The following is a 25,350-nucleotide window of genomic DNA, read 5'->3' on the forward strand; positions in this document are numbered from 1 at the left end:
TGTGTCTCCTCACCTAGTGTATCATGTTTTTGATGGACAGCAATTCTAATTTTAATGACTATTTTTTAAACAGGTTTGCTGAAACTCAGTATCAGCCTGGGTTTATTTCTCATCTGTCTTAAATACGATCAGGGCTTTCTGAAGTCCTGGGGGAGAACATTTAATAAACAGGTGTCTAGGAGTCCCCATTGTGGCTTATCGGTTAACAAACCCGACTAGCATCCATGAGGATGAGAGCTTGATCCCTCACCTCGCTCAGTGGGTTAAGGATCTGGTGTTGCCGTGAGCTGTGGCATAGGTCACAGATGCCGCTCAGATCTGGAGTTGCCATGGCTATGGTGTAGGCCGGCAGCTGTGGCTCCTATTAGACCCCTAGCCCGGGAACCTCCATAAGCGGCAGGTGCAGCCCTAAAAAAGACAAAAGAAAAAAAGTAGGCATCTAACACAGAGACAGATGACATCACCTCAGGATGCAGAAACAGGCAGAAAATTAGAAGGTTTTCTATGACAGACGCACAGGAAAAAATCCTGAGAGCAGAGAGCACTGTTCACAAAGGCAGTCCCCAGGACCCACGTCTCAGCAGCATCACGTGCCCAGGGGAAGGACCCACGAGGCCCCCGGGAATGGAGTCTTTACCTCGCACAGTACTGGGAGTACTCACCCGCTTTGATGGGCTGCCTGTTGGAGAAGGTCAGAGGCGCCACGAGGAATTTGGTTTCTGCCACTGGCACCCAGTGGTGGAGAATTTTCACTGTCCAGACCCCAGGCCTCAGGGGCAAGTTCAAAGGTGGCTTGTAGTGGGTGAATTCGGCAGTGGACTCAATCAGGATGTCGTAAGTGGCTGCGATGATGTTGACGGGATCCACCCAGATGACGGTCACGGTCACGTTGGGGCCCTTCCCCCATTTCTGCATGCCCACCGGCTCGTCCATGGGCCCCAGGAGACCCCCAAAGTTGCGGAAGAGCCTCTCCTTGGCATCCCAGTCAGTGCCGACCTGAAACAGGAGAGCAAGTCTTGAAACAAGGGTGCTGGGTCCCAGGAAGGCCTAGGAGCCTACCTGTTGGGCTTCATGTACCCATTTTACAGATAAGCAAACTGAGGCTCCAATTAAGCTACTTTCTCAGTAACTTAATGTTGGACAGGCAGTAAGTGGAAGATCTGGGATTTGAACCTGGTCTGAAGGAAGCCTGTGGCCCATTTCACTAAATCTTTGGGCCTCCTGTGCCTGGCCCATGGTGTGGGCACAGAATGAATGCACGCCCATCTGCAGGCCATTCCAAGGAAGCACACACCCTGCCACTCAACAGGTTCAGCTGCTGTCCACTGCGGTCCTTAGCTTTCCAGATCGCATTGCCTCCTATGAGTGTAATCGTTCTGAACAAGAGCGGAGCTCAGGGAGTTCCTGTTGTGGCCCAGCGGTAATGAACCTGACTAGTAACCATGAGAATGTGGGTTCAATCCCTGGTCTTGCTCAGTGGGTTAAGGATCCGGCGTTGCCGTGAGCTGTGGTGTAGGTAGAAGACACAGCTTGGATCCTGCATTGCTATGGCTGTGGTGTAGGCTGGTGGCTATAGCTTCAATTCGACTCCTAGCCTGGGAACCTCCATATGCTGAGGGCATGGCCTAAAAAAAAAAAAAAAAAAGAGTGGCTCTCAGGCTTTGGAGCTGCCCCCATCATAAACCAGGGAAAAGGAGGGTCCCTTGGCGTCACCTATCATTTGCAGGAGCTCCAATGGCTTTCCTAGGAAGGGACAGCTCTGGTGACCCTCGAGCATTCTGAGCTGGACCCTAGAGGGGGGAGCTGGCTGTACCATCCCTCCCTCCTGCCAGCCAGCAGTGTGTGTACGGCTTTGACCCGCCAGAAATCTGCTCCGGGCTTCCCCTCCTTCTGCTTTTGCTGCTGGCAATTGATTCTCCACCCAGTAACCAGAAAGACCATGTGAAGTGTCCTCTCACTGCTCAAATCCCCGTGGCGGGTCCCCTGCTGATTCCTGGTGCCCAGCCATGTGCTTGTCACATAGTCCATGGCCCATCCGTTACCCATCGAACAAATGCGTGAATGACCTGGCAAAAAAGTGAATTTACTACGTCGATCCCTGATACTGAGCTATTACTATTCCCAGCTGTAACAGTAAGAGTGAGATTGGACTATTTCAAGTCAGATTCAATGAGGGGGTCGTCCTTCTCTCCCGTGAGGTTTAATGTTGTGAAGACACCGCTTGTGAGCGTGTCCTCAGAACATTAAATGACGAGCCCACTACAAGTCTGCACGGCTTCCGTGGGGGTGGGGGGGCGGCGGCACCGATGTGCATGTGTGTGTGTATGTTTGTGTGCAGGTAGGAGTGTAGATGCGGGTAAACACGTCTACACCCTGAGGAGACCTTACACGTGCAGGAAAGTTGGTTTCCCTTCTCCTCCTTCCTGCCACGTGTGACTGTGCCCACTCCTGACCCAGGACACAGGGCTCCAAGGCTAATATTTACCGAGAGCCAACAGCGCGCCAGACCTCATGCTAAGCACTTGGGTGCATCAATTTGCTTCACATTCCCAACACCATCAAAGGTGGGGGGGAAGCCATGACATTACACCCACTTCACAGATGAGGAAACTGAGGCTCAGAGGCATTAGATGATGTCCTCTGATCAGTGACGGGGGACCTGGGCAGTCTGACCCCAGAGGCTGGGTTCTTATTCACTCTTCTATAGATTGCCTTCCACTCATTCATTCACTCACTCACCCACTCATTCGCTCATTCATTCATTCATCCAACACGCGCGTGCCGGGTGCCTACCCCTACCGGGGTGCTGTAAGACACGCATGTTCACAGGCTCCCAGCCTGCTCCAGGTTTGTCTGTAGACTGGCCTTGAGGAGCTTCCCAAGGGCAGCAGAGGGGGCCGTCTGGGGACAGTGGCAGCCGTCCCTCCCTCCCAGACTTTGAGACCGCGGCCCTTTCCGCCACCCTGCACCTCAGCAGGGGCTGGTCCCTCCTGAGGATCCTGGGGCCTAGCATGGCTGGAACACAGTAGGAAGGAAAGCAACACTGTTCACTGAAGAAGTAAATGAATGAATGAGCAGGATGCAAAACTCTTGGCCTCAAAGTCAGCAATTTTTCTAGAGAAACCGCATCCGGTGACCTCCCTCCGTATAATCCTCTCCAGCGCCTTCCCACCGTTTGGGAGTCCGCTTCCTGCCCCACTTCCTGTGAGGTCTGGTCCTTTTTGGTTCGACTCTTAGCTTCGTCTCCATCCCTCCCCCCGGCTCCCTCTGCTCCAGGCCCACCTGGAGCACTCTTGGCGCCTCTGCCAGAAGCGTTCTCATGCCCTTGATCTTGAGTCCCTGCCTGGTCCTCTCGGGCTGTCTTCCACCCTTCCCCACCCTCCTCCTAGGGTTAGGGTTAGCTCTCCGCCCCAGCGTCACCTCTACCTGGAAGCCTTCCTTGCTTACAGGTACCCCTGACATGCTTGTCTAAGCATTTGCCCATCATAGATAGCTTTTTATTTATTTATTTATTTATGTATTTTGCACAGTCTCACAACTTCTAATTTACATGTCTCTTAACTGTCAACTGCATGAGGGCAGGGACTACGTCTGACTTGTTCACCAATTCCAGGGCCTACAACCCTGCTGAGCGCACAGAGCGTGCTCAACACCCAGCCATCTCTATCAGTCAATCCATCCACCATCTGTCTATGTCAGCAATGATCAGTGGCCAAGCGCATGGACAAACGGCTTAACGATCACAAAACCACTCTGGGGTCCTATTTAAGGGAGAAATTTTTAATACTTTTTTATTTTTTATTTTTGGCTTTTTAGGGCCACACTTGTGGCATATGGCACATGGAAGTTCCCAGGATAGGGGTCGAATAGGAGCTACAGCGGCCAGCCACAGCTACAGCCACACCATATCCGAGCTGCGTCTGTTGCGTCTGCGAACTACAGCACAGCTCATGGCAACGCCGGTTCCTTAACCCACTGAGCGAGGCCAGGGATCAAACTCGCATCCTCATGGATACCAGCTGGGTTCATTACTGCTGAGCCAAGATGGGAATGCCAAGGGGGGGATTTTTGACCAGTTAGGGATCCCCCAAAGAAATGGGGGTGACCCACTTTCCTAAGTCTGAGTTCTAAATCCAAGACAACCTAGGCAGAAGGGGTATGGAGCAGCTAATGTGGGAAACTGGAATCTGTTTCTAAATCTCTTCGAGGAGGAGAGAGTCAGCTGTCACCTGCATGTATGAGGGGAGGTGGGGCTACCTGACAGATGGCTCTGCTGCTGTCACATCCTCTGTGACCTTCAAGATCGTCTCACCCAGCCTCACTGTTCAAGTCCACTACCATTCACCACACAAGGATCAATTATTCAAATTCAAGTATGCGCTCAAGTGCAAGCTCAATATACCGCCCCCAAGCTTCAAACCCACCAAGGCGCTTTAAAGGTAATTCAAACTTCTTTCCAGGGCCTGCGAGACCCGTCCCGGCTGAGGCCTCCCGCCCACCGCTCTCCTTCCCATTCACTGACCACACTGGCACGTGGCTGCCTTTGCATGGGCCAAGCTCCTCCTGTAGCCTCAGGACCCTTGCACATGTTCTTCTTGCAAAAGATCCAAGAATGTTCCAGATCTCCCCACCATAGGCTCTATTATAGGTTTCACCTCTAAAGTCAATCTTGTTAGAAAAGCCTTCCTGGAGTTCCCATTGTGGCTTGGCAGGTTAAGGACCTGATGTTATCCCTGTGAGGATGCGGGTTTGATCCCTGGCCTTACTCAGTGGGTTAGGGATCTGGCATTGCTGCAAGGTGTGGCGAGGTCAGAGATGTGGCTGGGATCTGGTGTCGCTGTGGCTGTGGCTCTGATTTGACCCCCTAGCCTGGGAACCTCCATATGCCATGGGTGTGGCCCTGAAAAGACAGAAACAAACAAACAAACAAAACCTTTTTCTGGAAGCCATCAGGGAGTTCGGGCCTTTTGAGCGCCTGCTGCTTGGACTCCTTGCTTGGCGCTTGCAATAAACACTGCACTTGCCTGCAACACAACCGTGCGTTAGGAGACTGGCTTTACTGCACGTGGGCAAGTGACCCAAGTTGAATTCAGTGACAGAAAGCTGTCCCCACCAGCCTCTGAAGTCCTCAGGAATCATACAAATCAAGTTTTATTGTCTTGATAATAGCTGTCATTCCCTGGAATGTTTCTGTTTATTTATTTGCTCACCGATTGGCTGGCTGCCGCACTGGACTGCAGTTTCATGACAACCAAAGGAAAAAGGACCCAGGCTGTCCCTTTACCACTGCACCTCCTGCGCCTCGCCTGTCATAGGCACTGCCTGCTGAAGGAAACGAGCGCCGTCTCGCCAAGCCACTCACAAGGACGTACTCCCGGGGATGGAGAAATCTGAGCTGTTCCGTGACACCAGTGCCTGCCATGAGCCAGGCACTGTGCAAAGCCCTGGGACAGTGCCAGCCTGACAGAAATTCCTCAACAGCCCACAGAGGGGCCCTGCAGCCCGGGCCCTGCTTCTTTTTTTTTCTTTTTTTCTTTTTTTTTTTATTTTCCCACTGTATAGCAAGGGGGTCAGGTTATCCTTACATGTATACATTACAATTACATTTTTCCCCCAGCCTTTTTTCTGTTGCAACATGATGAGTATCTAGACAAAGTTCTCAATGCTATTCAGCAGGATCTCCTCGTAAATCTATTCTAAGTTGTGTCTGATAAGCCCAAGCTCCCGATCCCTCCCACTCCCTCCCCCTCCCATCAGGCAGCCACAAGTCTCTTCTCCAAGTCCATGATTTTCTTTTCTAAGGAGATGTTCATTTGTGCTGGATATTAGATTCCAGTTATAAGTGATATCATATGGTATTTGTCTGGGGGCCCTGCTTCTTGTCCAATTTTATACCACTTGCCTTTACACGGAGGCTTTAGGAAAAAGAAAATTCAAAATACAAGTCTCAGGGCTTCCTGCATCACGTGCTGGTACTCTGCCAGAGATCTGGGTGGTTCCCACACTGAGGGTACCACAGCTACAGTGGAAACCCTCACAAATCACCAGTCATGGAGTGGCCAACATGTGTCACTGCCAGAAGTGCCCGGTTACCCAACGGCTGGCTGATAAACAGGGAGAGCTCAGCCACCAGGCATCCATCTCCTTAATGGGACATTAATGTCTTCAATTGGCTGCCGGGGCCACCAGCACAGAATCCAACTGGGGCAGCATCTAATTGCCCCCTGACACTCGTAATTTATGGAGTGGGTGCCCGTGGCAGCATGGATCCAGCCCATCCATTGGGAGCCTTAATGGAAACTGGTGGCTTAAGAGACTTCCGCCCACGCCTGTTTGATGCGCATCCCATGGGACACAAGGGTGCCAGGTGGGGTGACAGGGGCTGCAAAAGAACTGGCAAGAAAGACATAAGCAGGTAGGACACATTCTCCCGCCCCACACCAGGCCTTTAAGATTCTCCATCTTTGGAGTTCCCATTGTGGCTCAGCAGTAATGAACCCGACTAGTATCCATGAGGATTCGGGTTCAATCCCTGGCTTTGCTCAGTGGCTTAAGGATTCAGCATTGCCTCAAGCTGCAGCAGAGGTCGCCAATATGCCTTGGATCCTGAGTTGCTGTGGCTGTGGCTGTGGCTGGCAGCTATAGCTCTGACTCGACCCCTAGCCTGGGAACTGCCATATGCTGTGGGTGCGGCCCTAAAAAGAAAAAAAAAAAAAAAAAAAAAAAAAAAGATTCTCTATGTTCTATAATTGGAGGCTTCGTCCTTAACCCAGCAGCCAAATCACTGGGGATGCTCAATGCCAGAGACCAATCACCTCTTTAGCTTCTGGCTGACGTGGGGAAAGCAGAGATCAGGCTCTGGATCCTTGTGTGGGCAACGCTCATCAAACTTGATCACCCCCCGCCACCCATGCCCACCTGGATACACTCATTCCTTCAGAAAGTTTTTTTCAGCTGCCCTGTGGCACGTGAGTTCCTATGCCACAGGAGCTCCCAAGCCATAGTTGCTACCTATACAGCAGCTGTGGCAATGCCAGGTCCTCAACCGACTGTGCTGAGCTGGCGATTGAACCTGAATCCCAGGGCTCCAGAGACGCTGCCCAGTCCCACTGAGCCACAGCGGGAACTCCTCCTTCAGAATCTTAGTCAGCATCTACAGACGCTCGACGTGCTGAGGATACAGACGTGCGTGAGTGCTGCAGTCCCAGCTCTCGCGCAGACACAAAGTGATCCGAGAAATCAGCAAGGTAATGTGAGAGAGGAACTGCTAAGAAGAAGAAAATAAAACAGGGATGTGTCGGGGGAGAATTGGGGCATAAGTGGGTGGGCGAGGAGGGCTCCTCCTCCTCCAACGCGCCATTGGGATTCAGAGCAGAAAGGCCGAAAAGAAAAAGAAAGAAAACCTGGGGCAAAGTGTTCTAGGAGGGAGGATCAGCACGTGCCAAGCCTGAGGCGGGAACGAACTTGGCATCTCTGACAAAGACGCGAGAAGTGTGAGCAGGAGAGAGCGCGGTTCTGGATGAGGCTGGAGAAGCAGACAGAGGCCAGATCAGGTAGGGCCTTACAGGTCTCGAGGCAGGGCCAATGATCCAAGCGGGTGCTGGATGCATCCGACCCCCCAGGCAGAAAAATAACTAGCAGCTGATGCAGCCTTGGGGAGGCAGGACCTGCGTTCCATGGATCTGAGTGTTTGACCATCTGTCCATTTCTCTGCGTCGCATCCCTCCACCCACTCATCCATTCATGGACTATCTGGTGCTTACGTTGAGTTCAACCCTGTGCTAGGACCCAGGAAGACAAAAGCACACTTAAGCCTGGGATTTATGGCCTAAGAGACCTGAGTTCTATGTTGAGCTCTTCTGCTTCCTAGCTATGATCCAGAAAAATCACTGGCTCTCCAATGGGCCTCAGTTGTCCAATCTATAAAATGGGACCAATGCCACAGCTTCATGAGGAAACGGGTTTGTTATTGGTTTCTGACTATCACGGGTTTAGGAGGCATCACTGGGGAGGATGAAGAAATGAAAAGGCATAGAAGACCTCCTATCTGATGCTGACACCCTACTGGGGGCTCCCTCCTGCCCCGTCGAAGAAGCCACTTCTAGGGCTCAGGGCTGGAGAACCTTCTCCTGGCACAGGGCGAGCTGATCTTCAGGGCTCTTCGAGGTCCTTCCCCTCCACCTCTGAGGGTGAACACAACCCAGCAGGGGGGCTGCCAGAGGTGATAAAGGTGACAGTCTCTCACCTCGGAAAACTGAAGCCTCCCGAAGTCACTGGGGGGGCTGGCGATCTTGAAGACTTTCTTCGGCATCACCCACGTCTCCAGAGTCTCAAGTTTGCTCACGGCCAGGTTGGTAGCATGATGCTTGATCAGAAAGCCCTGGAAACGGTCGGCAAGGAAGTAGAGGTGGACAGATGCCGGGTGGCCCATCGGATAGTACCTGAAAAACACGCACAGGTTCACGCGGGCTCACGGGTCAGGGCCGGACATGTGTTGGGTCGTCGTGGGGCTCCCCACGCACCAGGCTGATGTTGCTCCTAAAATAATCCCCACTTCATACCAAGTTCACTGTCATCCTGCAAGCCTATGAGCCCAATAATTATTCACGGTAACTCTTCGGCTTTTTGGAAAACATATCAACTGCACGAAAGCACAATCAGGAAAATAAAAATGACGGCTTTGGATGCGTCTTTCCAGGGATGATGTCAATTTGCAGATAGTCATTGACCCTCCCGTGCTAGAGACTGGGAAAAGCGACAATGGTGTGCAAACAATGTCATCGTGACATATTCCCTTTCAGCCTTATTTTCTACGCATATATTTGCATAAATCCTACATGGCTGGGATCATATTACACACACTGGCTATATTCTGCTTTTGCTTCATAGTATTTTTCGAGCATTACCACGTCTTTGAATCGCCTCTGAAAACATTGCGTGTGTGGGAGTGCGTGCACACACATTATTCCACTGTGTGTAATCCCATCATATGGGAATAGAATATCAAAATACACTATTACTATAGAGAAAGTTCCCCATCATTGGGCGTTCAACTGGTTTCTCATTTTTATGCCATTCTAAACAATGCTGCATTCATCATCCTCGAGCAAAAAAAATGTCTGAGGGAACATCTCTCTCCCTCTCTCATCTCCAAGGGGCTCTCGATGCCTGAAGCCCAAGTTTATCAGAAAGGTTGTACTAATTCACACTCTCACTGTCCTTCCCACCAACGGTATGGGATGTGATCCCTAAAAATTATTGCCAATCTGGAGTTGCCGTTGTGGCTCAGTGGTAATGAACCCGACTTATATCCATGAGGATGCAGGTTCGATCTCTAGCCTTGCTCAGTGGGTTAAGGATCCGGTGTTGCCATGAGCTGTGCTGTAGGTCAAAGATGTAGCTTGGGTCTGGCATGGCCGTGGCTGTGGTGCATCCCGGCAGCTTCAGCTCCAATTCAATCCCTAGCCCGGGAACTTCCATATGCCTTGGGTGTAGCCCTAAAAAAAAAAAAAAAAAATTATCGCCAATCCGAGATAAATACACACACACACACAAACATGAAGCTCATTTTAAGATGCACAAAGGCTTCTGGCTGAAAAGGGCAGGGAAGCTGAGCAGAGAGGCCCAGAGGGAGGCGCGGGTAGAGAGAGAAGGAGGCAGGAGCCTGGATGAGCCCAGCTCTCTGTCCTTCGTACTCGTAAGATGCAAAGCTGCTGGCTTCTGTAGTGCATAAATGGCCGGCACTTGGAGGGTGCCTGGGACCCCTTAATCACAGTATTCCTCCCCCCTGGTCCTGCTCTGGAGGTTAAGTCTTTATGTCCAATTATAATGGTGATAGAAGCTGCCCTGGTGTGTTACGCATCTCCTGAAATCACTGCCTTGTTACTGAGATGCCTCTGGGGCTCTGAGGAAAAACCCTACACTGTCTTCAGACGGCTTGCTGGGTGTTCCCGGCCCCTGCAAGTCCACCTGGGTCTGGACTCCGGGAGCAGAAAACCCTCCCTCTGGACGGTGCTGCAGAACTTTCTGTGATGATGGAATGTTCTACATCCATATCCAGTTCAGGAGCCTCAACCACCTGTGACCACTGAGCACGTAACGTGTGGCTGGTGCAGCCGAGGAGCTGCCATTTCCAATTTAGTTCATTGAAACTGAAATGCCTACTTGTAGTTTGTGGCGACTGTGGACAGCACAGCTGGAAGAGTCCTAGGGTTGCCAGCATTCATGTCCCCAACTTGTCACGTCTCCTGTCTCTCACGTGATTTCGTAGGTTTCCTTGCACCAAAGAGGTAAGTCTATTTCCCCTCTTGGCTCCGAGTTGGCCAGCAGAGGAAGGAGTGGCGTGCCAGCTCTGAGCCAGGGCCCCAAGAAGCCCTGCATGCTTCCACTGGTCTCTCTAGTTCTTTTGTGATCGTGGTGAGAGCATGCGTGCGCTAGCCTGCCAGAGGCTGGGAGCGGAGCAGAGCTGATCCGCCGCAGGTGTCCCAGCCAGAGCCATCCTAGAGCCGCCAGGAACTCCCAGCCAAGATCAACAGAGGTGCCCCCCCCGACCTGCAGCTGGCTGCAGATGCGGGAGAGACGCCAGCTAAGCCCAGGAAAACTGCCCAGCTCACCGGCACACTTGAAGGCTATGTAAATCCTTATTGTGGCAAAACACCGATTTGGGGCTTGTTTGTTACGCAACATGATTGCCATGGATAAATGATACACTGACAGTGTTTGCTCTGTAAGGGGGATAGACTGGTGAAGGTGGAAGAAAACCAGGAGGGATTGTTGTCATGGGAGTCAAAAGAAGGAAGTGCTGGGAGCTGCCTTGTGGCTCGGCAGGTTAAGGACCTGGCATTGTCACTGCAGAGGCTCTGGTGGCTGCTGCGGCATGGGTGTCATCCCTGGCCCGGGAACGTCCACCTGCCTTGGGCATGGCCAACAAACAAATAAACAAACAAGGGAGAAAGTGTTTCAACTGTGTGGGGTACTAAGGGATCAAGTAATAAACAGGTGATGGTCAAATGCTCCAGAAATCTGGGAGGCAGCCTGGGGTAGCTTGCTTTCCCTCCCCTTCTTTCAAAAGATCCTGCTTCTTCCCACCCGAATTCACCCTCTACTCCCCCCCCACCCCCCCACGACCAGCATCCTGGTCCAAACCACATCATGCCTGACCTGGCCCTTTGCAGGAGCTTCCTTACTTGTCTCTCTGCCACTTTTGTCTGTAACTGATTCTCATAATAGCCATCACCTCCCACTTAAATACCACAAGGGCCTGGTGCTAGGATAAAACCCTTACCTGGTCTATGAAGTCCTCCTCTTTCTCTCGCCTCATTTTGTTTCCCTCTGTCCCAACCCCACCACCTTCAAGGCATGTGGACTTTAGTTTGCATTCCTGAGCATGTTAAGCTCATTTCCACCTCAGGGCTTTTGCACAGGACATTCTTTCTGCTGGGGATGCTCTTCTCCACTTGGAATCCCATGGATGGCTTTGTCTCATCAACCCACTTAAATGTCACCACCTCTGAGAGATGTTCCCTGAGCGTGGAATCTCAACTCACCCACTCACTGCTGTCATGTGACCTTATAGTCTCAGCTTCCATCCTTGGCTTATGTTTCTGTGAGCTGGGGTACTGTCTGCTTTCACTCTAGGACGGGAAGGCTCTGAGCTCAGGTCTGGGTCAAGGCTGAGTGCCCAGTGCCTAATACAGAGCCCAATACATACTAGATGCTCAATCAAGACTTATCGTTTGGATGCAGATTCTAGAAGGGTTTTCCCTGGAACGCTCTGCTTCTCAGGTACAGCTGGGAAACCTGTAACCCAGGTCTGAACACAAAACCCACTGGCACCTCGGCTAGATTGCGCATGGTAATTAAGGAATTAAAACTAAGAAGAGAGTTGTAACTAGACACAATTCAAGATGCCAGATGCAACACAAGAAAACCTAAAGAATGCCTCAGATGCATTCTTGGCCCAAAGGTATTTTTATTTCTTATTTAAATGAGGCACGCAATAGAAAAAATTAGGAGGATCACGCGAAAAGGTGCGTTTCTGATTTGTCTTGAAAAATCAGGGGACGTGATTGGCAACTCCCAGTCTACATTCCCATGGGGTGAGGATGTGTTGGACCTGAGTGGGGAGGTGTGGGGGGTGGTCCTGGGTCCACAGGATCAGCCCTCCCTGCGCCGAGGACACGTGCTTCCTGCCTGGCCCTGGACGGTATTTGAATTTGAGGACCTGTCATAAAAGAATGACCTCCTTATCACGGGATGGGCTGCTCAAGCCAACGTTTATGGTCTCGTTCCCTCCATCTGCCATTTTCAAATTTTTGGCAAACAAACAGCTGTTATTTCATACCGAAAAAAAAATCAATAAACATGACTTTTATGAAAGGTTAGAATATAGACCGGAAAGACATGATTTGCATAAAATGCCCAGAGTAAATGAGACTCTTGAAATAAAGTTTTCACTTGCAGTTTCCCCAGAGAGCCCAGGGGAAGGAATTTACTCTCTTTTGCCTTTTGGGATTAGGGTCCTTTGTCCTGATTTATTTGCAGGCTCATATTCATAAATATATTGGCTTTGCCCACAGCGAGGCACCAGGGTTCCGGTATAAGACAAAATGAAGTAGAAGCCAAAAGATTTCAGGCCCGAGGCCACTTGATGGCTTGCTTCATCCCTAAACAAATACCAGGAGAAATTTTCAACAACCGTAAATCAAATGGAGGTGTCTTTTGAAATGTCCTATAAGGTTTTATTTACCTTATAAATTCTATGAAGCCTGGGATTAAAACTGCATATTCACTTCCCAAGCGTTGGGCACTGTGCTGTTTTCTGGGGACACATACTGTGGTTCCTCAGGCAGGGATTCTGTCCCCCGAACTAGCTGACGCAGAAAAGACATTTGCCATGACCTTGATCCAAGGCGCTGCTGCTACGTGCAGTGGGATCATTGGAGGCAAGTCTACTTTAGCTTGGGAGTGGCCCAGGGTGGGTTACTGGGGGACCTCTTAGCAAGCATCACAGAGGATGTGGCACCTGAAATGACCCTGAAAGCCTGGGAAAAGGTCAACTGAGCAGGGACAGTGGGGGCTGGGGGCGGTCAGCAAAGGAAAGCACAGAGGGAGACAGGAATGGTTCATAGAAGCAGTGATTGATTGAGCGCGTAGCTCCCACGGTCGGCTTCCGATTGGCTGCTTGTGGTGGCTTAATATTAATAGCAACTGAAGTTCCCACTGTGGCACAGCAGGTTAAGGATCTGGTGTTGTCTCCGTGCAGCAGGGGTTTGATCCCCGGTCCGGGGCAGTGGGTTAGAAGGATCCGGTGTGGCCACAGCCATGGCGTATATCCCTGAGCCAGGAACTTCCATATGCCACGGGTGAGGTTAAAGAAAAAAAATAAATAAAAAAAGAATGGCAACTAAGACACCAATAATGGCATGAACATTTACTGAGTACCTAGTGTGAAAATACTGTTAAAATGGGGCTAATAATGATGATGATACATCACTCATAAAGTAATTTTTGAAGGATTATTCACCCCCCCCTTTTTTTTCCCTCCCTGTTTGGGCTGCCCTGTGGCCAATGGAGTTCCTGGGCCAAGGATCAGATATGAAGCTGCAGCAATGCCGGATTCTTTAACCCACTGTGCTGGGCCGGGGATTGAACCTGTGTGTCCTGGTGTTGCAGAGATGTCACAGTTCCTGCTATGCCACAGAGGGAACTACAGGATTATCCCCTTTATTATTACAATCAGTATTATTATTATTTTGCTTTTTTAGGGCCACCCCTGTGGCATATGGAGGTTCCCAGGCTAGGGGCTGAATCGGAGCTACAGCTGCCGTCCTACGCCACAGCCACAGCAACACCAGATCTGAGCCACATCTGCGACCTACACCACAGCTCATGGCAATGCCATATCCTTAACCCCTGAGGGGGGCCAGGGATTGAACCTGCGCCCCCATGGATACTATTCGGGCTCCTTACTTTTGACCCACAATGGGAACTTCCCAGGATTAGCAGTCCCTTTAAAACCTCAAAACACCTTACTCTGCAAAGCTTATTATTATTCCCATTTTACAGATGAGGAGACTGAGGCTCCGGGAGGTTACTGCCTTGTTCAAGGTCAATAGCTGGTAACTAGAGTGGAGTTCAAATGGCAGGTCCTGAGTTCCTAACCCACACTGGTCTCCCTTTAAACTGGGTCAAAACCTCCTGCGGCCAGGAGGGGACACGGAGTGTTGCTGCAGCCCCGGGGAAACCCAGCTGGTGTGCACGGGGCCCAGGCAGGACAATCTCCTATGTTTTCAGAGCTTTAGGGAACAAAATAATCCCTTTCCTCTCCTTCCTCTGTTTCTGAGAAGAGGGAAGAGGAGGCAAAGGAGGACACAAGTGGCGAGGGGGGGAGCCTCACTGGAGAGAGACCCGTGTTAATAAACTTTTTCTTTTCTTTGTTGTTTAAAGAGGAAGGCGGGAGGAGGGGGCAGAGGGAGAATAAGAAAGAGAAGAAGAGTGATTAGAGACACTTCCAGGAATCCATCCTCAGGAAATAATCAGAAACGAGAACGGAGGGAAAAAGAGGCTTTCCGCAAAAAGATATTCATCAGAGCATCATTTTCAATGGCCCATCACTGACAAGAGCAACAGGGAAGGGCTGGAGTAAGCCAGCTCTGGAATTTCTCCTCCTGGAAATACTAGCGGCATTAGAAAGGGTCATGATCCACACGGAAGCTGCAGAGCGGCAAGGAGAGAAGAAGGGGGCTGGTATTGTAATGCCAAGCGAAAGAAACAGGACATCGAACTCTTGCCGCAATTATGGAAATTTCTGCAAAGCACGTTGCTGGAGAAGGGGAGAGAAGGCTCGCAAAATGCAAAGGGCTGGTTGGCTTAGGGAAAAGCGGCAGAGGAGGCCAGTATGTTGAATCGTTTTCCCACCTTCCCTCTTCTTTCCATATGTTCTAGAACATTCTCTCCTGAAGTGTCAACGGGTACCCATTAGTGGTAGGTCAGATGATGCTAAGGGGGTACCTGAATGCTTTAAGTCAGAGTTCTGCCTATCAATGATGTCTGGGTTTTGTGACAATGAGAGCGTGGTTCTGTTTAAAAAAGGAGTCACTTTTTTCAGCGATACATAAAATATTTATGGGGTCTGCGCCGATCAAACTGATCTGGGAGGAGGGGAAAGTGGGTGAAGGCGAGGATGAAACCGCCAAGGCCCGGAGGTGGTAACTGCTAGGGCTCATGGTGGGAGATGGGGTTACACTTTTCTATTTGGTATATGTTTGGTATTTTCCACAGTAAAAAGTGAAAAGAAATTCTGTATTTCACAGCTACTTTCTTTTCTTTTTCTTTCTTTTTTTTTTTTTTTTTTTTTTTTTTGTCTTTTTAGGGCTGCACCTGCGGCACATGGGGGTTCCCAGGCCAGGAGTCGAATAGAGCTGTGGCCGCCGGTTGACGCCACAGCCGTGTGGGATCCCAGCCGCATCTGCGACCTACAGCACAGCTCACAGCAATGCTGGATCCTTAACCCACTGAGCGAGGCCAGGGATCGAACCCGCATCCTCATGGTTCCTAGTCGGATTCATTTCCACTGCGCCAGTACCGAAGGCCACAGCTACTTTTCTATTTAAGACAAACATGACTATCTAATACGGTGGCGTGGGAAACATACATATTTAGCATAAAGAGTGAGTCCACTGGAAGGAAATAATCAGGGAAATGCTGATGGGCTGTGCTGAAAAGGCAAAAGGGTGCTGATGGCTTAGGCTGGAGATGCTCCTCAAGCTGGCAGGTCTGTGTGGCTGATTTCCAGGGAGAAGCATGGAGCGGAGCTGCGGCTCTGAGAGGGGAGGGAGGCCCCCCCCGCTGGTCCCCACCTTGCCAGGCCCCAGCTCACCTGCAGCTATTGTCCCCCTCTGCGTGCAGCGACGCCTCGGCTCGGCGGAGGCCCAGGCGGGCGAAAGAATGGTACAAGGTCAGCATCACGTCGCTCAGGCTGTGGATGCCGTCCGGCTCATCGTAGACGTTCTCCCAGTAGGAGCGCAGGCCCGGGGTGCCCGCCGGGTAGTTCCCGTACAGGTAATAGTCCAGCTGCCCGATGATTTCCTGATTCACCACCGCTTCGAACTTGCGGGCAAAGAAGGTGGGCCGGGCTGTCTGCTGTGCTCAGGAGAGAAAAAGAGCAGAGTCAGCACGTGGCGATGGCGGGGTGGGTGGGGGGTTTACAGACCAAACTCTGCAGCCCGCCTGCTTGGATCCAGATTCCGGCTCTGACACTCCCTGCCTCCTCAGTTTCTCAGTTTCCTCATTTGCAGAGAGGATATTAGGATTGAACGAGTTAACAGTTGAAAGGCGTTTAAAGTAATGGCAGACACGTGGTAGGCATCATTTAAATATCTGTGAGATGAATTATGCCCTAGATGTTTAGAGCTGGGATGGATCTCAGAAATCGTTTAACTGGAGGTCTAGGGCAAATATAGCCTATGGATAGATTTCAGTTGTCCAGAAGAATGTTTTAAAAATGAATTAGCTGGCAACATTTAAAAGGCAAAAGAGTTCACAGAGGCAATTTTTAGCTTCCCTTTAAACAGAAATGATCCGGCAGCCACAGACCTATGTTCCTACATGGTAACAACTAGTTAAGGCGGAACAGCACTTGCCCCTTAGACGGGGGCCCACCACAGTCCCCACCACTCTCTATTGCCTCCCAGGCATTGCAGCTGACTTACAGACTTACACGGGACAGCCTGAATTTATTGATCGGAATCTCGGGGGTGGGGGGGCTTAGAAAGCTATACACGTAACAGGCTTTGAAGGTGATACATTTGCTCCCTAGAGTTTGAGGATGGTGTGAGACCCCTGAGCTGGCTGCATATCAGCACCACCTGAACAGTTTAAAAAAAATTCAGATTCTGGAGTCCTTCTCCAGACCTCCTGAGTCGACATCTCTGGAGATGAGGTTCAGGAATCTGTATCCAAACAAAGCTTCCCCGGGGACTACATGGCAGTCTTTGAGGACCATGTACATAAACCAAGTTTTCAAGGAGACTGAGTCCCAGAGAGGGAAAGGGACTTACCTAACGTCACATAGCAAGGTAATGAGAGAGCCAGGATTAAGATCCAGGGTCAAGGATTAGAGAAATAAAATACGACACACTTGGTATCTACCAGGTCTAAAACTATGTCCTGGGGCAGAGATCAATAAACCTTTTCAGTAAAAGTCCACATAATAACTATTTCCAGCTTTGCAACTACTCAACTCTGCTGTCCTGGTGTGAAAGCAGCTGTAGACAAAACAGGCAATGAACGGGCCCGTGGTTGTGCTCCAAAAACATGTTATTTACAAAAACAAGGAGGGGGCCTGGATCTGGCCCAGGGGTTGTAGTCTGCTGATCTTTGGTCTAGGACTACAGAAACAATGAAAACACAGCCCCCTCCGCCCAGAAGCCTATGATGGAGTGTAATTATCGACCTTAATTTGGGTCTAGCATGGTTCTCACTGCAGTGGATTAAGAACAAGAATAATGATAATAAAAACTATGGAGCACGTACTATACACAGGGCACTGTGTCTTGTCATGACCTCGCATCCTCCTAACAACTCTGCAAAGCAAGTGTTCTGGTTCCCATTTTACAGATGAGGAAACTGAGCTCAGAGACGGGACGTGATATGCACAAGCTCACACCGTCCTAAGATTCCAGCTCAGCGCCGCTGACTCCCAAGCCCAAGCTCTTTCTACTGCCTCATCCCAGGATCAAACAGCTCGCTGAGTGACCTTTAAGCCTCGGTTACAAAAACACTTGGTGGTATCCAGAGGATCCCATTTGCTCTCTGCTTTACAAACGGAGGGCCCCTCACTCTCGGTGGTGGGGTCAGCACGGAAAAGAGCCAGGCTGCGTAGGTCCAACCCTCCCTCTCAAACTCCCTGTGGCTCAGAGTGTAATTACTCAGCATTGTCTCTGCAACGGCTCTGGGTCAATCCCTGGCCAGTCCTCACCCTGCATCTTTCTAGTTGTGTCTGGACAAGTCACCCAGGGCCTCAGTTTCCCCATCCTTAAAATGGGTATAATACTAGGGGTACTTAGCACACAGTGTTAGCCGCTTTTCTTCCAAGGCTATTATCGGTACGCCCTCCAGCCTGCTATCAGGAGCTTCTAAGTCTTCATTTTCTCGGGGGGCAGAGAACCAGACTTAGCAGCAGGGAGGCCTCCCTTTCTTCGCCCGAGAGTCTCTGATCATAGCGGGAGCTCCTAAAAGGGCATGCTTCTATATTTATCGTTCTCTTCCTCAGAGTTCTTTCAACAAGAACTCCGAGTTCCATACAGGCAGACGTGGTGAATTAAAGTGCTTGAGCACGTGATGGGATTTCTGTGTTAGCTCATCTTTATCAGAGCCCACGAGGACCCCAGGATGCTGGGGCTGGCACCCACGTGCTGCTGCTACTGCAAAATAGTGGCCAAGAGGGGCAGAGCACCCAAGCATCGCCCCGGCTCCTCGCTCTGAACGATGAAGGCCCTTGGCAATGAGGGTGACGGCTGGTCCTCAAAGAAAGTGGAAATTCTCCCCCCACCCCTCACCCCGCGCCTTTTGACTAGGTCAAACACTCCCCTTGCCACCCTCTTTTCTGCTCAGCGGATTCTTTCCGTGTAGACAATGGAGCTGAAATGTCACCCAAGTTCATGCCTCAATTAACATGGGTTTGAGGAGGCCCCTGGGGAGCTCTCAATCTGCCACTGTAAACAGGCTTAAAAAATACTCTTTGCAGTAACTGCTTAAGGAGGCCAAATTTAGGTGGGAGGCTTGAGGGACGACAAGACCTGCTGGGTATTCTGCACCTGAGCGGGCACAAAACCAGGATGGCAGTGGGGTCTGGCAGAAGAAGCTAAGGTCTGGACCTGGCAACACCCAGTGGGATCTTCTGCTCCACCAGCCTCGGGTTCGTGGACAAGTGGCTCCTCCCCTCTGGGCCTCAGTTTCCCCACCTGCGCAATGGAGACTGTTTCTACCCAGGGAAGCCAGTGCCCACAAAGGGCCCAGCCTGTGGCCTGGGACAGAGCAGACCCCTGCCCTGTGCCTCCCAGGGGTCTGGGGATCTTGTATGGAGATTCTGACTCAGGGGATGGGCAGAGACTCTGCATTTCTAATAAGTGTCCTGGTGATGCTGATGCAGCAGGTCTGTGGACCACACTCCAAGGTGCCAGGTTAAGAGGCTGGAAGCTCCACGGGGGCGGCCCCATGTTTTCCCCTGATGTTTCAGTTACGAACCAGGATGAGGCAGCGGGGGGTACCCCGGATTGGGTGTTCAGCCTGGCGCTGCTGTCTCCGCCCCACCCTGCATTTAGCGGTTTGGGAAGCAGCCTACCTTCCCTGAGTGGCGGCTCTCGTGATCTCAGAGTGATCTGTTTAACCCCTTTGGAGCCCTGTGTCTGTGCTCTCGGCCACAGGGGTCGGGCGTGGTGAGGGGAGAGGAGGAAGAACTCAGGCGGAGGGAGCGGGAGGCCTGCTTAGCAGGATGGGATGAGAGGGCCAAGGTGAGCAGGTCTGGAGCCCAGGGCACCCTTGGGGCTCAGGACAGAGCATTTCCCACCCTCCTGCCTCTGCTCTCCCCAGAACTGTGAACGGCTGAGCCCTGCGGAGAAACCGTGAAGGCAACAACCTTTCTGCCTTGTTACTCCTTTAAGTTCACAGAGCCTGGTGGTTTCCAAAGCTGGCTGCTCCTCGGAACTTCCCAAAATGTAATCTATTAAAAATAAAGATGCCTGGACCTCGCTGGAGATCAGGAGCTCTCAACTGGGGAGGACTGTCCCCAGTGGATGTTTGGCGTTGTCTGAAGGCGTTTCTGGTTCCCATAAATGGAGGTGCTACCAGATGCCCTGGGGGACATTAGGCTGCATCTGGAGACACTGCTGATGGTCGTGAAAGGGGGAGGTGCTACTGGCGTCTGGGGGGCAGACGTTATGCAGCAGCCACATTAAGAGCGCTGAGGTTCAGAAACTCTGTCCTAAATATAATCCAGTTTGTCCCCAGAAATATATTTTTAACAAATATTTCAGGGGATTCTGATGGAAAGGCAGTAGAGAAATGGACACGAGCATGGCCTTTAGAAAAAGACATGCTGAGGAGTTCCTGTCATGGCTCAGCAGTTAATGAACCCAACTAGGATCCATGAGGACGTGGGTGCCATCCCTGGCCTCGCCCCGTGGGTTAAGGGTCCGGTGTTGCCGTGAGCTGTGGTGTAGGTCGAAGATGTGGCTTGGAGCACACGGTGCTGTGGCTATACTGCAGGCTGGCAGCTTCAGCTCTGATTAGACCCCTAAGCTGGAAACCTCCATATGCCAAGGGTGTGGCCCTAAAAAAAAAAAAGACAGAAAAAGATATGTTGAACTATGCGAACTTGAACAAGGTTTTGATCTCTCTGGGCTTCAGTTTTCCTATCTCTAAAATGGAATATCTATCTATCTATCTATCTATCTATCTATCTATCTATCTATCTATCCAGCTTCCATGGCTGTTGTGGGGCTGATGAGTCAATACAGGCCCTGTGCACAGTGATGATGATCAGTGAATGCTGGCGACTGCAGATGCTCTTAGGAGCATCGTCCACAGCTGAGATTGCAACCCATGGGGTCCAGGGACCTGCAGGGGCTGCCTCAGACCCCTGCAGACGCTGGCGGGAAGGCGTGGCCAGGCAGGCAGTGCGGGTGGCTCACCTGGAAGCGGTGGAAGTCCTGCGGCTTGAAGTCGTTGGGCGAGCAGCCGCACCAGTCCACAATGTGCTTGTACTGGCACTTGCAGCCCAGCTTGCGGTTCCAGTTGGTGATACGCAGGTTGTTGTCCACCATGCTGTCGCAGTGGGGGCTGTTCTCCAGGACTGTGTGGAAGAAGGACTGCGGGGGAGAGAGGGACCCCTCCTGAGATCTCATCCGGCTCCTTCCGATGGGCTGGGGTGGGGGAGGTCCTTCCTGGGCACCCCCTGACTCTGAAAGACCCTCTTGGAGATGCAGCTATTCTCTCTGCGAATGGGGTCAACGCGAGCCCAGGCCAACACAGGGTATCCTGGAGGCTCTGCACAGGGTGACTTAATTCCACTTAGAAGTCACTGCTCTGAGTGTTTCTAAATTGTCTCTCCCCAGCAGCAGCCTAGAAGCTGATTTCAAGACACCTCTTATGGCCCAGGACATCCTCTGTCTGCTCAGCAGAGAAAGTCCCTCGGGTACATCAACACGAGGGGACCAGAGAAAAACATCACGACAATTTCCTAGGACACCCGGGGCCCAAACGGCTCCTGATTTTTGCAAACAGCCAGACCTGACACCACGGGGATTCAGGTGGGAGATATCTTGAGAACAAAGACGGAAGTTCTGGAATTTCGCCCCTGGGAGAGGGAGGCCAGAATCCTGGATGCCCTCCTGCCTCAGTCACTGGAGCAGACACTACAACACGGGAGGGAACTGGGTAGGGATGGGGCCGGGGAAGGGGGCTCCCTACTGTCCGTGGTGCTGAACCAGGTGCTGAACCATCACTTCTCCCTGCTCCTGAGACTCCTGGCCGAACTGCTCTAGGACTCTGAGAAGGAGGCAATGTTGAGAGTGAAAAGAGAGACCAGAGAGGAGACGTGGTCAGAGCTGCTGAAAGAGACAGAGATGGGGGAGGGCAGGGGAGAGAGAAGGAAAGTGGGGGGAGAGAGAGGGAAAGAGACGGAGAGAGATGGGGTCGGGGGGCAGGCAGGAGGGGAGAGAAGGAGGGCAAGAGGGCGAGACATCAGACAGAGACAGAGACAGACCGACTGACTTCTTTTTGGACACTGTTTCATAACAACCCCAGATACCAAGCAGATGTGTCCTGCCCTGCTCGCTGCCTCCTGGGGAAAGCCATTTGCTTGTTACAAATTGATGGTCCAGCCTTCAGATTTCTGCTCAACTGGTGCCCTGGGGGAGGTCTGGGAGAAAGGAGGGCAGGGCAGAGATGCCAGAATGGAGGGTGGAATCTGACAGGGATGCTGGCGTGTAAAGTGCATGGTGGGGGTTGGGGGGGGGGACAGACAGCAGCATCGGGATGGGCATCTCAATTAAAACAGCCCTAATCTCTTCGCAGTGGGCGAGTGGGCAGAATGAGGCTCCACCCACACCCCCAGTTGCCCTTGTGATGCTAAGTGACATGCCGGAGAACTTGTATTTTAAGCCTGAATTGTCTACAAGCCCACGGAGGCACGTATTCTCTCCATCAAGCATTGGAGCAAAGTACTGAGTAACCGACTGCCCTGAGTCCTTTCATAATGATACAGAAATTCCCTGCAAGACCATGGATGAGGAGGTCATCGGAACCGAGAGAAAAGGTGATTTTCGCTGAAACAGGATTAAACGCTGATTACTTAACATGTGTACAGAATAGCAAAACCTGGCGCAGCGAGGACACGCCCCTCCTCCCTCGGGGGTGACATGGGCAGTCAGCTTGGCTCTGCTGCAGATGTCAGGGAGGGATGTGGAAACCATCAGATGAGATGCAGTCTTGTCCGACCTGGAAACACACAACCTGAGCGGTCCAGAGATGGGGCAGAGCCGGGAACACGGGGCTATTCGCAGGAGGGCTCAACAGAAACAGAATTAGCTCTGGAGTTTTCTGATGTCGGAAATCAGGGTGACAGTGACCCGGGGGTCAGGGAGCTAATCTAGAATCTCTCAGCCCCACGTCTGGTAAGAAAATAGGAAGGCGGTTCCTCAGAAAATGAAACATCGAACTACCCTGTGATCCAGCAATCCCCCTCCTGGGCATATATCTGGATAAAATTTTCATTCAAAAAGATACATGAACCCCTATGTTCACTGCAGCGCTATTCACAACAGCCAAGATATGGAAACAACCTAAATGTCCAGCGACAGATGAATGGATTAAGATGATGTGGTACCCATGGGGGGGATGCGCTGGGGGTTTGGGATGGGAAACAACAAAAAAATAAATAAATAAAACTAGGAAAAAAGAAAAAAAAGATGTGGTAGATATACACAGTGGACGACTACTTGGCCCTAAAAAAGAACATGATGGCATCTGCAGCAACATGGATGCAACCAGAGATTCTCATACCAAGTGAAGCCAGTCAGAAAGAGAAAGACAAATACCATAGGATCTCACTTATACGTGGAATCACAATATGGCACAAGGGAACCTATCTACTGAGCAGAAACAGACTCATAGTCATAGAGAACAGACCTGTGGTTGCCAAGGGGGAGTGGGGCGGGAGTGGGATGGACAGGGAGTTTGGGTTAGAAGATGCAAACTATTCCGTTTAGAATGGATAAGCAGTGAGGTCCCACAGCAACTGTATCCAGTCTCTTGGGACAGAACATGATGGAAGACAGTATGAGAGTAAGAACGCACATATACATGCAGGGCTGGGTCCTTCTGCTGTACAGCAGGAATTGACACAACACTGTCAATCAACTATACTCTAATAAAAATAAATATTCAAAAAAAGAAGGCTGCTGGCAGGTCTCGGCCAACACTGCAGCACTGGGTCCATGCCCATTTCCATACCGGGCTGGGGCTATGTTAGAACAGCCTGCCTTCTTACACAGTAGGACTTTTATGTAGGTTTGGGTCCCCCTAAGACCCACAGGTTGAAATCTTAACCCCCAATGTGACAGTGTTAGGAGGTAGGGCCTTTGGGAGGTGATTAGGTCATGGGGGTGGGGTCCTCAAGTGGATGAAATTAATGCCCTAATAAAAAGGACCCCAGAGAGCTCCCTCACCCCTTGCGCCATGTGAGGACACAGCGAGAACTGTCAGGTGACAGTCTGTGACCCGGAAGAGCTGCCCTGGCTGGCACCCTGTGTGAGAACATCTAGCCTCCAGAACTACGAGCCGTCCATCCATTCTACTGTCCTGAACTGGGACAGCTTCCCCCCCTGGGATCTGAAAAGTGGTGACACACTTCCCAGAGCTTTCCAAATACTTCCAAAAGCCAACAGGGAATGCTGAGTCCCAAGCATTTGGCAGCTGTGGCTGTCAACACAGGGGGCTAGTGCAAATCCAACAGGAGCCCTGGCTGTCTGTCTTTGGGATCACCGGAATTTCTGCTGTGACAGATGAGACCAACACTATTGGCTGTCTGTCTCTCAGGGAATGACAGAAATGACGGAATACCATTCAAAATCAGAAAAGAGATTTTTTTTTTTCCTTTTCTTTCTTGGGCTGCAGCTGCAGCATAGGGAAGTTCCCAGGCCAGGGGTCGAACCAGAGCTGCAGCTGCTGCTGGCCTACACCACAGCCAAGGCAACACCGGTTCTAAGCTGCATCTGTGACCTACGCCACAGCTCATGGCAATGCCAGATCCTTAACCCACTGAGCCCAGCCAGGGATCCAACCTGCATCCTCACAGACACTATATTGGGTTCTTAACCTGCTGAGCCACAAATGGGAACTCCCAGAAAAAGGATTCTTGATGTTGAAAACGACAGGATTGGTGATTGCGGAGGATCTGTCAAAACGGATGTGGGTGCTCCCCGAAACAGTCAGCAGCATATACAGGTGTGGGGGTTACACACGGCACAACGCTGGGGGTGGGGAACCAACCCCATTGCAGGTCTGAGAACTTTATATTTTTTTAAAGAATGGTTTTTTGGAAAAATGGCACGAAAGTGTCTTGTTCTAACACAACCAGTATATTGTGATGATTTTATGACCCGTGAGCGCCAAGGGTCTTGAGGAAGAACTGCCTTTTCTACTCTGCGCCTTTAAAGTCACAGCACAGACTGCTGGCGGCGACACTGCATCTACTCCACCCGGCCTCCATGGGAAGGAGGGGACCAGGGGCCCTGCAGCAACAGCAAGGTCAAGGTAGCCAATACAGCTCCCCATCTTCCGCTGGATGTTTAGAGGCCATGTGTTGAACCTCGCATGGCTTTGCCTAAAGTGCAGCAAAGATTCAGCATCCACTTTGCTCCAAAGAGCCAGCCCCTACCTTTCTCAGGGAATTTTCTTTTCCGCCCTGGATACTCACCTCGGCAGGAAGCAGGGTGTACGAGTAGAACTGCTTCATTTTCGTCACCAGATCGTCGGTAGAGAATGTCACATACTCTACAAACTTCCGGTTTAGCAGGAACCAATCCGAGCCGCCATCCACCGCAATGCCCTCTGGGATCCGCCGGTCCCCCAGGCGCCACATGTGGGCGTCACACTCCAGGAAGAGCCGGTCCAGGCCCTGTTTCCGGATGAACCTGGGTAAGACAAAGAGCGCCACCCAGAGGCCAGATGAAATGGCACGATCTTGGCAGTAAAGACATTTATTGAGCACCTACTGTGTGCTAGGTACTGAGCTTGGGGCTCTGTGTGTGGCTTCTCACTTGATGTTCACAAGTGAGGCTGGTCTCT

At 51.2% G+C, this 25,350-nt stretch overlaps 1 protein-coding gene across 2 annotated transcripts in view; it reads right to left on the reverse strand.

Annotated features, from left to right (window-relative positions):
* The window catches only part of XYLT1 (xylosyltransferase 1), a 334,324-nt gene that overhangs the window by 9,863 nt on the left and 299,111 nt on the right, over positions 1-25,350 (reverse strand). For both annotated transcript variants that reach the window (XM_021086555.2, XM_021086556.2), the window contains exons 7-11: positions 24,980-25,196; positions 20,694-20,870; positions 15,881-16,143; positions 8,246-8,441; positions 663-996 (exon numbers count right to left, since the gene is read on the reverse strand). In XM_021086555.2, coding sequence (XP_020942214.2) covers positions 663-996; positions 8,246-8,441; positions 15,881-16,143; positions 20,694-20,870; positions 24,980-25,196 — 1,187 coding nt within the window. The remainder of the gene's footprint in view (positions 1-662; positions 997-8,245; positions 8,442-15,880; positions 16,144-20,693; positions 20,871-24,979; positions 25,197-25,350) is intronic.

The sequence above is a fragment of the Sus scrofa genome, chromosome 3, assembly GCF_054392235.1.
Source record: "Sus scrofa isolate SSC_HxYL_T2T_F1_AM1 chromosome 3, Sscrofa_HxYL_maternal_Yorkshire_Landrace_v2.0, whole genome shotgun sequence".
Classification (NCBI taxonomy): Eukaryota; Metazoa; Chordata; class Mammalia; order Artiodactyla; family Suidae; genus Sus; species Sus scrofa.